The sequence below is a fragment of the Nerophis ophidion genome, linkage group LG01 (genome assembly GCF_033978795.1).
Source record: "Nerophis ophidion isolate RoL-2023_Sa linkage group LG01, RoL_Noph_v1.0, whole genome shotgun sequence".
Taxonomy (NCBI): domain Eukaryota; kingdom Metazoa; phylum Chordata; class Actinopteri; order Syngnathiformes; family Syngnathidae; genus Nerophis; species Nerophis ophidion.
Window position 1 is genome coordinate 31,019,741 of NC_084611.1, and position 15,763 is coordinate 31,035,503.

The 15,763-nt window shown below is 40.8% G+C and overlaps 2 protein-coding genes across 2 annotated transcripts in view; one reads left to right on the forward strand and one right to left on the reverse strand.

The window, feature by feature from the left end:
• The window catches only part of ndufaf2 (NADH:ubiquinone oxidoreductase complex assembly factor 2), a 71,606-nt gene extending 57,168 nt beyond the window's left edge, over window positions 1–14,438 (reverse strand). Inside the window, exon 1 of the mRNA XM_061900715.1 lies at window positions 14,226–14,438. Within this exon, the coding sequence (XP_061756699.1) occupies window positions 14,226–14,340 (115 nt within the window). The 5' untranslated portion in view covers window positions 14,341–14,438. The remainder of the gene's footprint in view (window positions 1–14,225) is intronic.
• A 41-nt stretch (window positions 14,439–14,479) lies between these two features.
• ercc8 (excision repair cross-complementation group 8) overlaps window positions 14,480–15,763 on the forward strand; it is a 34,076-nt gene continuing 32,792 nt past the window's right edge. Inside the window, exon 1 of the mRNA XM_061900701.1 lies at window positions 14,480–14,850. Coding sequence (XP_061756685.1) covers window positions 14,774–14,850 — 77 coding nt within the window. The 5' untranslated portion in view covers window positions 14,480–14,773. The remainder of the gene's footprint in view (window positions 14,851–15,763) is intronic.

The following is a 15,763-nucleotide window of genomic DNA, read 5'->3' on the forward strand; positions in this document are numbered from 1 at the left end:
AGCGCACCGCAGGTTGTGTAAATAATGCAGAGCGAGACACAACACACGGCAGGCTAGCAACGCCCGGGCTAGGACAAGATGCAAAAGCCAGAGTTGGAAGGCCCTCCTGCCTCGTTAACATCTCCTGTTTGGGAATACTTTGGCTGCGCGGTACTATACAACAATGGAGGACGGAGGTTTGCCGACATTGTTCAGCAGCAGTAGGATACGCTTCTGCCAACACGTCAAACATGCTTACTCCTTTGAAGCGTCACCACCGCATTCAAGCAGCCTCTCCTCGGCGAGTCAGGCAGGGCTGAAGCAATAACAAATGTTTTTGTAGCAGCAGATTTAAGACCATCCATCCATCCATATTCTACCGTTGTCCCGTTTGATGTCGCAGGGGGTGGCTGTATTGCATTAAAAACTAGATTTTGACCCACTTCTATGGTGGAAGAACAATAAGCCCATATATAAGCCCAGGGACGGTGTGGCGCATTGGGAGAGTGGCCGTGCGCAACCCGAGGGTCCCTGGTTCAATCCCCACCTAGTACCAACCTCGTCACGTCCGTTGTGTCCTGAGCAAGACACTTCACCCTTGCTCCTGATGGGTGCTGGTTGGCGCCTTGCATGGCAGCTCCCTCCATCAGTGTGTGAATGTGTGTGTGAATGGGTAAATGTGGAAGTAGTGTCAAAGCGCTTTGAGTACCTTGAAGGTAGAAAAGCGCTATACAAGTACAACCCATTTATCATTTATATCCTCTTACTGCCAAGTTAGCCAGGCTAGGGGGGTTCGGGGGGGGACCCTGACTTAAACAAGTTGAAAAACTTATTGGGGTGTTTGCATTCAGTGGTCAATTGTACGGAATATGTACTGTACACTGTACTGTGCTATCTTCCAATAAAAGTCTCAATCAATCAATCAATTAAAAAAGCACTTTATATGTAGAAAGGTTTTGTTAAGAAACCATTCTGAGCCTTATCTTATTTAGTTTTTATTTTATAAATGTTGACCACATTAACCTTGGCAATGGAGCCTGTGTGTATACGTATGTTATGCCATTGTTTACAAATTTGGTAAATAAATAACCAAAAAATGTATATGTACCAAAATTTTTGTGTACTGTTACACCCCTAGTAGCGACAGTTTCCCCTCTCACTTTGCAACCCCACGCTACGCATAAAGGCAGGAGTCGGCAACCCAAAACGTTGAATGAACCATTGGACCAAAAATACAAAAAACAAATCTGTCTGGAGCCGCAAAAAATGAAAATCCATAAAGAAGTCTTATAAAATAGGCAACACATGACGTAAGTGTCTATATTAACTGTATTAGCCTACTATCAAAATGGCTATGTGTCGCAGGCTGAAGAAAATCTTCTTTTACAGAAACGTTGAAATGTAATATTTATTCCACACATTTTTACGACATTAGAAGCCATTAGTAAATTAGAGGCTACTCAGAAGATGAGAGAACTCCTGGAAATTACTGGCTTTTAATGTCCAAAAAGGTATAGATGTGTGTGTCCAAGTTAAAGGAAACCGCAGGCTGTCTTCTTTTAATAAATTAATTAAAATGTTTGGCAAGCTCAGTAATGTTTGCTGTGGTCTGGAACAACATGGCACACAAACAACTATTGGAAATGCAGCCAATATTAAATGCAGATAATGTGTCATGAGATATGCAAAACTCAATTATATACAACGAGGATAAAAGTAAAGGATATTAAATGAGCTCAAATATACCTACCAATGAGGCATAATGATGCAATATGTACATACAGCTGGCCCAAATAGCATGTTAGCATTGATTAGCTTGCAGTCATGCACTGACCAAATATGCCTGCTTAGCACGCCAACAAGTCAATAACATCAACAAAGCGCACCTTTGTGCATTCACGCACAGTATAAAACATTACGTTGACAAAATGAGAGACACTAAGGTGTGTTCAAGAACCGCCAAAATTAGTAAGACATAAGAATGTTCACCAAATACACACAAACATATTAAACAATGGGCTTTCTAACAATTGGGAAGTGTTGTGTCATGTTTGTCTTCAAACAAAAAACATAGTAAAACAAATAAAAAAACAAAAAATCTATTTTCAAGTATTTTTTTTAAATGCTCCAAGGAGCTACTAGGGCGGCACTAAAGAGCTGCATGTGGCTCGAGAGCCGTGGGTTGCTGACCCCTGCATTAAGGCATTCATTTTGATGCGAGCTGCGAGACATGAAGACGAGAGGGCATAGAAAGACAGAAAGAAAGAAAGTCTCCGCCATGCTGAACTACTCTTCTCTTCTAAATCGCGGTCTTCGCTGGCAGGGCTTCAAAGAGGGTATGGGACAAGAGGCAGCACCAAAAGGAAAAGAAGCATGTGGAGGACCGGCCCACTGGAGGGAAAATAAAGAGACGTTTGAAATTACAGTGGACATAAGCAAAAACTAGATGCACTGCAAAAAGTTAGTGTTGAAAAACAAGAAAAAAAATACAAAAATTAGGGGTATTTTATTTGAACGAAGCAAAATTATCTGCCAATAGAACAAGAAAATTTTGTCAAGACTTTAGAAAACAAATAAAATTAGCTAATCACAATGAACCCCAAAAGACCTCAAAATAAACATATTCTCACTATTAACAACTGTACTACTATCCATCCATCCATTTTCTACCGCTTATTCCCTTCCGGGGTCGCGGGGGGCGCTGGCGCCTATCTCAGCTACAATCGGGCGGAAGGCGGGGTACACCCTGGACAAGTCGCCACCTCATCGCAGGGCCAACACAGATAGACAGACAACATTCACTACTACTATATGAGTATTATTTTTTATTATTTCATTGAAAATAAAACAGCAAAGTCATGTTTTTTTTTTTTTTACTAACTTTAAATAAAAAATGATTACTTTAAAAAATTAGTTTTATACTTTTGAGTGTTGATGACACAGCTTTGCAACAGTTGATATTCTGGTTTCAAGCATGTTTTACTCAATATCGGTCAGAAAAACTCAGCAACAAGCTGCAATATCTTGCAGAGATAATTTAGAACATAAAAACTGCTTAGTGAGAAGAATTATCTTATCAGACAGAAAATAAGCAAAAATCACCCTTATTTGAGATATTTAATCTTACTTAGATTTCAGTTTTTGCAGTGTGCACACCAACAATGCTAAATCTCTCAGTGATTGACATTTAAACATAGGTAAGGAATGCAAAAACAATAAACATGAGTGATGCATCACATCAAAAATGTCTGGCCAAAAGACTTTTATCACCGAAAACAAGACTGACGAAACCAAATGTTGTGTTGAAGTAAGCAGGAAGCACATGGCTGGAACAATAGAACAATATGAAAATGAAATATTAGAGATGTTCGATAATGGCTTTTTTGCCGATATCCAACATTCCGATATTGTTCAACTCTTAATTACCGATACCGATATCAACCGATACCGATATATACAGTCGTGGAGATAACACATAATGTCGGGATGCCTCGCTGGATGCATTAAACAATGTAACAAGGTTTTCCAAAATAAATCAACTCAAGTTATGGAAAAAAATGCCAACATGGCACTGCCATATTAATTATTGAAGTCACAAAGTGCAGTATTTTATCTAACATGTCTCAAAACAGCAGCTTGGAATTTGGGACATGCTCCCTGAGAGAGCATGGGGAGGTTGAGGTGGGCGGGGTTGAAGTGTCCAGGAAGAGTTAGTGCTGCAAGTAGGGCTGGGCGATATATCGATAAAAACGATATATCGCGGGTTTGTCTCTGTGCGATATAGAAAATGACTACAGTATATCTTAATATTCGAGTATAGGTTGTCATGCAGTTGCTTTTAGCTGCGGGCATTACACTACAGGCGTTTTTCACTCCTTTTCGTCTCTCCTTCTCACAGAGACGTAAAACAAGCCTGCCTTCTTACATACGTAACATACTGTCGCGCGTGTAGCCTCATACGCTCTCCCCGAGCAGAGAGGTAGCAGCATGGCTAAAGTCAGCTGAGACAGGTGGCGCAAACAGAGCGGAGCGGAGCGAGTTGAGTGACATTACAAGAGAGAGAAGGTGCGAAACTGATCACAAATGGAGGAAGAACCATTAACGGCAAAAAAACAGCAGGCGTCCATCATCTGGCAGTGGTTTGGCTTCAAGCCGACAACAGCAATATGCAAAGTATGCAGCAGAAGTGTTACTACAAAAGGTAGCAACACTACTAATTTGTTCTTTCATTTAAAAAGTCACCCGCGAGAGAATGAAGAGTATTTATTAAATACAGTTTTGGTTAATTGACTTAGTTGTGATTTCCCTCTCTGCATGAAAGTTTAAAGGTAGCATATATTAATGCAGTATGAAGAAAAATGTTTAATGTGGACACATAGAATCATCATACTGCTGTGATTATATGCATCAAGTGTTCATTTACGGCTAAGAAAAATATCGAGATATATATCGTATATCGCGATATGGCATAAAAATATTGCTATATTAATACAAGCCAATATCTCCCAGCCCTAGCTGCAAGGGGTTCTAGGTAGTTGTTCTATTGTGTTTATGTTGTGTTACGGTGCGGATGTTGTCCCAAAATATTTTTGTCATTCTTGTTTGGTGAGGGTTCACAGTGTGGCGCATATTTGTAACAGCGTTAAAGTTGTTTGTACGGCCACCCTCAGTGTGACCTGTATGGCTGTTGAGCAAGTATACCTTGCATTCACTTGTGTGTGTGAAAAGCCGCAGATATAATGTGACTGGGCCAGCACGCAAAGGCAGTGCCTTTAGTCATAAATTTTACTTTTCGAAACCGATACCGATAATTTTGAAAAAGATACCGATAATTTCCGATATTACATTTTGAAGCAGTGGTCCCCAACCACCGGGCCGCGGCTCGGTACCGGGCCGTGGCCTGATTGGTACCGGGCCGCAATTTTTTATTTAAAAAATATATTTTTTTATTTTTATTAAATCAACATAAAAAACACAATATACACTTACAATTAGTGCACCAACCACAAAAACCTCCCTTTTTCATGACAAAAACGTCCCTTTTTCAAGACAAAGAAAAAAAAAAGGACCCCCCCCCCCCACCCGGGCCGCGGGACAAATTATTAAGCGTTGACCGGTCCGCGGATACAAAAAGGTTGGGGACCACTGTTTTAAAGCATTTATCGGCCGATAATAATGGCAGTCCGATAATATTGGACATCTATATGTAATATCATGATTATTGTGACCAAAAATGATCTCGGTTATCATTATTATCGCTAGAAATTGCTCCAAAAGTACCTACGCACACTGAAATATTTAGTTTTTTTCAAATAGGTAAAATAAATAGAGAAAATGTGAGAAAGCCCACTATTTTGCATGTTTTATGTTCCTTATGCTTCATGGATAAGAGTGTTCAGGCAGGCGTTGCGGTGTCCTACTTTGTTCAGCGGCCGTTGAACGCACCGTATATACAACAGTATAAGGTGACCATTCTGTACTAGCAAAGCACAGCTTGTAGGTTCAACATGCACAAACTAAAATTTGTCTGTCCGTGAGTTTATCCAAGTGTGATTATCAATCACGGTTTTTCGATCAAAATAATCAAAACGATAATTATAATTTATAATATTTATCGTTACATCCCTAGTCTGGAATAAAGGCAACATGATATCTACCTTGTGGACGTACTTCAATTTACAGTGGTAAACAGCTGGATTTCCTTTTTGCAAACTTTGCACCAGGCTCCTTGTGGATTTAGTCCATGTTTAATCCAAAGATTGTGTATGTCATTTTCCATCCAATGTTCAGTAAAACGACAACCTCCCGACATGATGGACCGATGTACCGCTGTCCTTTCAGGGGTGACACAGAGCCACATGACCTGATGTAACCTAATGTAAGGGCTTGTGCAAAAGCCAACAGATCAAGCGCTTTCATTTTTAAGGAAACTTATTTTATAATTAGCCTATTGAGTCAGACTGCCGAGAAATATGATGAACATTTCCAAGCATTTACAAGCCCTTCACTCAAAATTCAAGCATTTTTCAAACCTTGGACACACAACATTAGAATCCTAGCATTTTTTAAGGTTTTTAAGCACCCGTACGAACCCTGTATATCATTAAGTCGTACAATGATTGAAATACTTTATGAAATTCTGCTAACTATCTAAAATACATTGAAGTGAAGTACATTTATATAGCGCTTTTTCTCTAGTGACTCAAAGCGCTTTACTTAGTGAAACCCAATATCAAAGTTACATTTAAACCAGTGTGGGTGGCACAGGGAGCAGGTGGGTAAAGTGTCTTGCCCAAGGGTACAACGACAGTGACTAGGACAGACCTGGGCAATTATTTGGACTCGGGGGGCCAAATTTAGAGAAACAAATATATCGGGGGCCGATATATCGGATTTTTAGGAACACTAATACAAAACTTCACAATAATGTCTGATTGAAAAATAAAAACGTTATGACAGACCACCTTAAAAAAAACGAATTGAATTTTCCTTTTTTTGAATGTGGGATTTAACACATTAACTATGAAGGATAAAACACTGAATATTTACAACAATATGAATGTCACATTCCCTCTCCATCCACATATTTTAAAATCAAGCGAAACGCTACAAAAATGCAACAAATAAAGCAAAATATGAAGGTTAAGGGTAAAAAAACATACCTACAATCTGATATGTCTGATACATCAGTAAGCTTTAGAACATAGTTGTAAAAATCTCCTTTCATGTCTGTCCCTGGCACCCGCATTTCAGGCTCTGGAAACACTCTGTGGAAACACTCCCCACCCACACTGCTTGGTGCCTCAACTGAGCTGCTGCGACTAACATTACCATAGTAACTAATTAGATGAGCATAGTAACTAATTAGATGAGCATAGTAACTAATTAGATGACCATAGTAACTAGTATATCATGCGAAAGCGCAGATTCCAACCATTGAAATACTTAGTATAGTCTGCGGGCTATAGAGCGTTTTCCGTTCGGGCTCCAGTACTCTGGAATGCCCTCCCGGTAACAGTTCGAGATGTTACCTCAGTAGAAGCATTTAAGTCTCACCTTAAAACTCATCTGTATACTCTAGCCTTTAAATAGACCTCCTTTTTAGACCAGTTGATCTGCCGCTTCTTTTCTTTCTCCTATGTCCCTACCCTCCCTTGTGGAGGGGGTCCGGTCCGATGACCATGGATGAAGTACTGGCTGTCCAGAGTCGAGACCCAGGATGGACCGCTCGTCGGGACCCAGGATGGACCGCTCGCCTGTATCGGTTGGGGACATCTCTACGCTGCTGATCCGCCTCCGCTTGAGATGGTTTCCTGTGGACGGGACTCTCGCTGCTATCTTGGATCCGCTTGAACTGAACTCTCGAGGCTGTGTTGGAGCCACTATGGATTGAACTTTCACAGTATCATGTTAGACCCGCTCGACATCCATTGCTTTCGGTCCCCTAGAGGGGGGGGGGGGGGGGTTGCCCACATCTGAGGTCCTCTTCAAGGTTTCTCATAGTAAGCATTGTCACTGGCATCCCACTGGATGTGAATTCTCCCTGCCCACTGGGTGTGAGTTTTCCTTGCCCTTTTGTGGGTTCTTCCGAGGATGTTGTAGTCGTAATGATTTGTGCAGTCCTTTGAGACATTTGTGATTTGGGGCTATATAAATAAAGATTGATTGATTGATTGATTGATTGATAGTTCAAAACTTTCAGTCATTTAAAAACATCACTGCACAGTTTCCATCTTAAATGTCTAAAAATATTTTGCGGGTATTGTCCGGCAGGCCAGATTGAAAAGTTTATGAGAGACCACCTTAAAAAACGGAGTGGAATTTTCCTTTTTTTTACTGAATAAGACACCCAGAATGTACATGAAAATAAAGAATGTGGGATTTACAATATTAACTATGAATGATAAAACACTGAATATTGACAACATATAAACATCACACCCTCTCGATCAACATATTTTACAATCAAGCGAAACGCTACAAAAATGCAACAAACAAAGCAAAATATGAAGGTTAAGGGTAAAAAAACCTACCTACAATCTGATATATCTGATATATCACTAAGCTTTAGAACGTTGATCTCCTTCCACGTCTGTCCCTGACATCTGCATTTCAGGCTCTGGAAACACTCTGTGGAAACGCTCCCCACCCACACTGCGTGGTGCGTCATCTGAGCTGCTGCGACTTACATTATTACCATAGTAACTAATTAGATGACCATAGTAACTAATTAAAAGACCATAGTAACAACAAACCCCGTTTCCATATGACTTGGGAAATTGTGTTAGACGTAAATATAAATGAATACAATGATTTGCAAACCATTTTCAACCCATATTCAATTGAATATGCTACAAAGACAACATATTTGAAGTTAAAACTGATCAAAAAAAATTTTTTTTTTGCAAATAATCATTAACTTTAGAATTTGATGCCAGCAACACGTGACAAAGAAGTTGGGAAAGGTGGCAATAAATACTGATAAAGTTGAGGAATACTCAGCAAAATCTTATTTGGAACATCCCACAGGTGTGCAGGCTAATTGGGAACAGGTGGGTGCCATGATTAGGTATAAAAGCAGCTTCCATGAAATGCTAAGTAATTCACAAACAAGAATGGGGTGAGTGTCACCAATTTATAAGCAAATTGTCGAACAGTGTGAGAACAACATTTCTCAACGAGCTATTGCATGGAATTTAGGGATTTTACAATCTACGGTACGTAAAATCATTAAAAGGTTCACATAATCTGGAGAAATCACTGCACGTAAGCGATGATATTACGGACCTTTGATCCCTCAGGCGGTACTGCTTCAAAAACCGACATCAGTGTGTGAAGGATATCACCACATGGGCTCAGGAACACTTCAGAAAACCACTGTCAGTAACTACAGTTGGTCGCTACATCTGTGCAAGTTAAAACTCTACTATGCAAAGCGAAAGCCATTTATCAACAACACCAAGGAACGCCGCTGGCTTCGCTGGGCCCGAGTTCCTCAAAGATGAACTGATGCAAAGTCGTAAAGTGTTCTGTGGTCTGACAAGTCCACATTTCAAATTATATTTGGAAACTGTGGACGTGGTGTCCTCTGGAAAAAAGAGGAAAATAACAATTTATATTGTTATAGGCGCAAAGTTCAAAAGCCAGCATCTGTGATGGTATGGGGGTGTATTAGTGCCCAAGGCATGGGTAACATACACATTTGTGAAGGCACCATTAATGCTGAAAAGTACGTACCGGTTTTGGAGCAACATATGTTGTCATCCAAGCAACGTTATCATGGACGCCCCTGCTTATTTCAGCAAAGCAATGCCAAGCCACGTGTTGCAACAGCGTGGCTTCGTAGTAAAAGAGTGCGGGTACTTTCCTGGCCCGCCTGCAGCCCAGACATGTCTCCCATCGAAAATGTGTGGCGCATTACGAAGCGTAAAATACAACAGCGGAGACCCCGGACTCTTGAACGACTAAAGCTCTACATAAAACAAGAATGGTAAAGAATTCCACTTTCAAAGCTTCAACAATTAGTTTCCTCAGTTCCCAAACGTTTATTGAGTGTTGTTAAAAGAAAATGTGATGTAACAAAGTGGTGAACATGCCCTTTCCCAACTTTTTTGGCACGTGTTGCAGCCATGAAATTTCAAGTTAATTATTATTTGCAAAAAAAAATAAAGTTAATGAGTTTGAACATCAAATATATTGTCTTCGTAGTGCATTCAATTGAATATGGGTTGAAAAGGATTTGCAAATCATTCTATTCCGATAATATTTACATCTAACACAATTTCCCAACTCATATGGAAACGGGGTTTGTAGTTTATCATGCAAAAGTGCAGATTCCAACCATTGAAATACTTAGTGTAGTTCAAGACTTGCAGTCATTTAAAAACATCACTGCACAGTTTCCATCTTAAAGATTGAAAAACATTTTTTGGGGGAATGTCCGGCGGTCCAGATTGAAAAGCTTAACGGGCCGCATGTGGCCTCCGGGCCTTAATTTGCCCAGGTCTGGACTAGGATGTCTGGACTAGGAGTTGCTGGCCCGTCCATTCTACCAACCGAGCTATACCGCCCCATCGAAACATACCACCTTTATACTTGATGGAGGTAAAAACTGGGGCCTTTATGTCCTTTTAGCCCTTTTTTCTGAGCACCTATTAAAGTTCTCATACATAGTTTACCACACGCAAGATTGCTTACGCCCCAGTTTTCTAACGTTAACAGTCCAAGAGAGGGAGAAAATGGGAGCAGCAAAGCATGGATAAAGGTAGCAGGATGGACCGAGCACTGGGGATGAACAAATGAATAGAAGAAGGAGTAGGTAGAGCGAAGGAAAAGCGCTCATTCACCCTGTCTGAACCGACCGCTGGTATGCCGCAGCGAAAAGCCTCGGCTGTCCGTGCTTCAAGGCCCCCGAGCCCACGCTTGGCCTATCAGTTTAAGATCAAAAAAGAGCTCGCTTTAGCGAGACATATGGACTGAATAATGCATCTGATTTACTTCCACCAGCCCGGACCGAGTTCAGTGGCAAGACAAGAAAGAGGAAAAAATGTAGATTTCTCGTCACGTGTGAGCAATGCATTGTTGGTCCTGCGGTGTCAGTCACCGCCATTGGCCGGCCCGACGGTAGCCTTTGGCGTGATGGGGGAAATGGAACTGTGTGATGTCTCATTTGAATAGTCTGACAGTCTCCGCAGCCGTGTAATGAATTATAAATATGAGGTGGATGCAAGTTTTCTCCGCCTAGCAAAGTGCTTAAAGAAAAAGGTGAAGTAGAAAGTCAAGTTCCGTCAGAAGGAAACCATGCGTGCAAGCCTGCTGGAGGCTAGTGGCCCCGGTCCCTAGTCAAAGAAGAAAATACCTCACATGAATAGTTAACTATTAATGAATGTGTGTCATGCATTTCATCTACTCAAGCTCTGCTCCATGCTGTTTTTGTGGAAGACTTACCAACAATGCGCCTTGTGGTTAGAGCATCCGCCCTGATATCGGTAGGTCGTGAGTTCAAACTCGGGCTGGGCGATATATCGATATACTCGATATATCTCTGCGCGATTTAGAAAATGACTATATCGATATATTCGAGTATACGTTCTCACGCAGTTGCTTTTAGCTGCTGGCATTAAACTACAGGTTCTTCCAACTCTTTCCTGTCTCTCCTTCTCACAGACAGCAAGCGCACCTTCTTACATACGTCACATACGTATACGCCCTCGCGGAGCAGAGAGGTAGCAGCATGGGCAACGTTAGCTGTGATGCTAGCGAAACCATGCGAGTCGTAATAAAAGAAGGTACGAATCTGGGAACGAATGATGGAAGAATTAATTCCCAAGAAAACAGCAGGGGGGCCGTCGTTTGGCTGTGTTTTGCCTCAAGTGGAAATATGTCGAACAGACAGCCGTAATTTGTCAAGTGTGGGGCAAAAGCGTTGCAATAAGAAGTAGCATTACTGCTAATATGTAGCATCATTTGAAAAGTCCCCTGCTAGAGAATTAAGAGTGCTTGAAACTCACTTGTCAACATCTCCATTCGGTGCCACACGACCACACCATCAAAATGCAGAGGCAAATATTTCCAGATCAACACCGTATGAAAAAATAGTCAACAACAACAGGAGATAATGTCCGAAGTAACCTACCGCATAGCGACGGACAGACACTATTTGATTTGCTATTATGCAGCTCATTTTTATTTGACAGTTATTGAAATATCGTGTGTGACATCATGCACAAAAGCGCACTTTATTTGTTTTAAACTATTGTAGTGGCCTTCTGTACAAAAAGTGCAATTTAATTTAGTGTTGTTTTGATATGTCTTTTAGTGACATCATGCATAAAGTGCACTAATAGCTTGTTTTAGAATATCTCTGACAATCTTGCACTTTGTGTTTTGGAAATGACATGAATGTTTGTGCCACTGCTTAATAACTGTTTAATAAATACAGTTTTGGTCAATTGACTTAGTTGTGATTTCCTTCTCTGCATGAAAGTTTAAAATGAGCATAAATTAATGCAGTATGAACAATAATGTTTTAATGTAGACACATAGAATCATCATACTGGTGTGATTATATGCATCAAGTGTTCATTCAAGGCTAAGGCAAAATATCGAAATATATGTCATGCGTCGTAATATGGCCTAAAAATATCGAGATATTAAAAAAGGCCATATTGCCCAGCCCTAGTTCAAAACCCGGCTGAGTCATACCAAAGACTATAAAAATGGGACCCATTACTTCCCTGCTTGGCACTCAGTATCAAGGGTTGGAATTGGGGGGTTAAATTGCCAATGATGATTCCCGAGCGCGGCCACCGCTGCTGCTCACTGCTCCCCTCACCTCCCAGGGGATGAACAAGAGGATGGGTCGAATGCAGAGGACAAATTTCACCACACCTTGTGCGTGTGTGACTATCATTGGTATTTTAACTTTTTTAACTTTACATGTAAATGACCACATCCACAGAAATTATGTTAGACCCACTCGACGTCCATTGCATCCGGTCTCCCCTAGAGGGGGGGAGTCACCCACACCTGCGGTCCTCTAAAAAGGTTTCTCATAGTCATTCACATTGACATCCCACTGGGTTGTGAGTTTTTCCTAGCCCTTATGTGGGCTCTGAACCAAGGATGTCTTTGTGGCTTGTGCATTGATTGATTGATTGAAACTTTTATTAGTAGATTGTACAGTACAGTACACATTCTGTACATTTGACCACAAAATGGTAACACCCGAATAAGTGTTTCAACTTGTTTAAGTCAGGGTCCACGTAAATCAATTCATGGTACAAATATAAACTATCAGCATAATACAGTAATCACACAAGTTAATCATCAGAGTGTATCCATTAAATTATTTACATTATTTACAATCCCAGGGGTGGGATGTGGAGGGGGAGGGGGGTTAGGTTTGGTTGATATCAGCACTTCAGTCATCAACAATTCCATCATCTGAGAAATGGATATTGAAACAGTGTAGGTCTGACTTGGTAGAATATGTACAGCAAAGTAGTGCAGCCCTTTGAGACACTTGTGATTTAGGGCTATATAAATAAATATTGACTGATTGATTGAAATAACCTGCTTTTACAGTTAGTTAAATAAATACATTAAAAAAAATACATGCTCAAGAGAAAACTCGCATAAATAATGATAGTGAGCCTCGTACGCCATCAAGTGGTCAACCTGCAGTACGACAAGGTTAAATGGTGGTGTCAAACTCAAGACGACATATTTTTGGTGCAAAATTAGAATACAAAAAGTAACTTCCTTCATTCATTATTCATGAGGATTTACGATTTGTTAAAGATTGAAAAGGCTAAGTGGTTCAATAACATCTTCAATGTCATTAAGGAATTAGTCAAATAAATCGATTCCCCTAAAATGTCTAAATTGGTGACGGTATATGACCGTAACTAGCTAGATTTGTAAAATTTTAAGCTCAAAATTGGCTTGTTTGGCTAACATTAAAGGCTTACTGAAACCCACTACTACCGAACACGCAGTCTGATAGTTTATATATCAATGATGAAATATTAACATTGCAACACATGCCAATACGGCCGGTTTAGTTTACCAAATTGAAATTTTAAATTTCCCGCGAGGTATCCTGTTGAAAACGTCGCAGAATGATGACGCATATGATGACGCGTGCGCGTGACGTCACCGGTGGTAGCGGACATGTTCTCCCAGCACCGTTCCCGGCTAAAAGTAGTCTGTTTTTATCGCATAGTTACACAGTATTCTGGACTTCAGTGTTGCTGAATCTTTTGCAATTTGTTCAATCAATAATAGAGACTACAAATAAGAAAACTGTTGGTAGAAAGCGGTGTATTTCGGCCGGCTGTAGCAACACAAACACAGCCGGTGTTTCCTTGTTTGTTGTGAAGCTTTAATATGGAACAGAGCGGTCAAGAATTGATTAACGTGGACCCCGACTTAAACAAGTTGAAAAACTTATTCGGGTGTTACCATTTAGTGGTCAATTGTACGGAATATGTACTGAACTGTGCAATCTACTAATAAAAGTATCAATCAATCAAAAAACCATATTTATTAGCGACCAAAAGTTGCGAACTTTATCGTGATGTTCTCTACTAAATATTTGCAACAAAAATATGGTAATATCGCGAAATGATCAAGTATGACACATAGAATGGACCTGCTATCCCCGTTTAAATAAGAACATTTCATTTCAGTAGGCCTTTAAAACAAGCTGGTGGTAACATTTAGCATAACACAGCGTGACTTACCTGTCCATGTCTTCTGTTCGGGTACAAAGTAGTACTTATTCCCCAAATGATCTGTCCCGACGTGCTCGCGTACTATGCCTAATGTCCTCCGTAAGGCGGCGACAACTTTGTTCATATTCACAAGATATTGCAAAAGGTTATTTCTAAGGATCTTCTGTGTCCCTTTTAGCGGGTTGTTTATGCAAGTCTTCCGGGGTGCGGGGCAACATTGAACAAAGTGCATTTTGATTGGCGAATACTGTTTGGACGAACCAATAGGCGCGTTCGTCGACGGAAGTGGTCGTTTGTTTCAAAATGGCGGCTTGTGTTGAGCCAAATATATTTATTGAACGAAATTAATTTATTAAAAACATTGATAATAGAGCTATTGTTTGGTGTGTTCGCTTTTACACCTCTACCGACATAATATTATGTATAACGTTGCGAGAAACGTGTTTATACGTAGAATAGCCCTTCCTCGGTGTGGGTAGCATGCTAGCCTTGTGGTTAACGTTGAACACATTTTGTAAATACTCACATTTAATCCAGAGTTTTGTTATTTTAAAAAAATGTTGGGTTATTTGGCAGCAAGGAGGGCCGGCCTGGATGACCCTCTGCTTTTCAGACGTGCAGAGTCGACAAGGAGGTAAGTATATTTGATTAGTAATGTTCATATGTACGCGTGTTTGAGACCCCTGTTATAAATGATGTCATTTATAACAGCGCTCTCAAACACGCGGCCCACGGGCCAATTGCGGACCTTAATATGAAAATCAAATGTTGGTGCGGCCCGTGAGTTTTATATGAATTGCGCTTTACAGCGTCATACTTGTACATTCTCGATTATTCCGGGAGACTCACAATTTTCAGTGCCCCTCCAGGGGTAATCATTCTCCCGTATTTCACCCTAACAACAACATTTAAGGGGCATCGTGGGGGTACCGTCTTTAGCACCCTCTACAACATGAACTAACAGCGCGCCAGCCCAGCCACATGTTGTATCTGGCTCCTGTAGACGCAGTTAGCGACTGCAAGCCATACTTGATCAATAGCCACACAGGTTACACTGAGAGTGGCCGTATAAACAACTTTAACACTGTTAAAAATATGCGCCACACTGTGAAGCCACACCAAACAAGATTGACAAACACATTTTGGGAGAACATCCGCACCATAACACAACATAAACACAACATAACAAATACCCAGAATCCCATGCAGCCCTATCTCTTCCGGGATACAATATACACCCCCGCCCCCCTCAACCCCGCACCCTATTGTAGCCCGGAAGAGTAAGGGCTGCATTGGATTCTGGGTATTTGTTCTGTTGTGTTTATGTTGTGTTACGGTGCGGATGTTCTCCCAAAATGTGTTTGTCAATCTTGTTTGGTGTGGGTTCACAGTGTGGCGCATATTTGTAACAGTGTTAAAGTTGTTTATACGGCCACCCTCAGTGTGACCTGTATAGCTGTTGACCAAGTATGCCTTGCAGTCACTTCCGTGGGTCTGCAGAAGCCTCATACATTAAGCGACTGGGCCGGCACATTGTTTGTATGGTG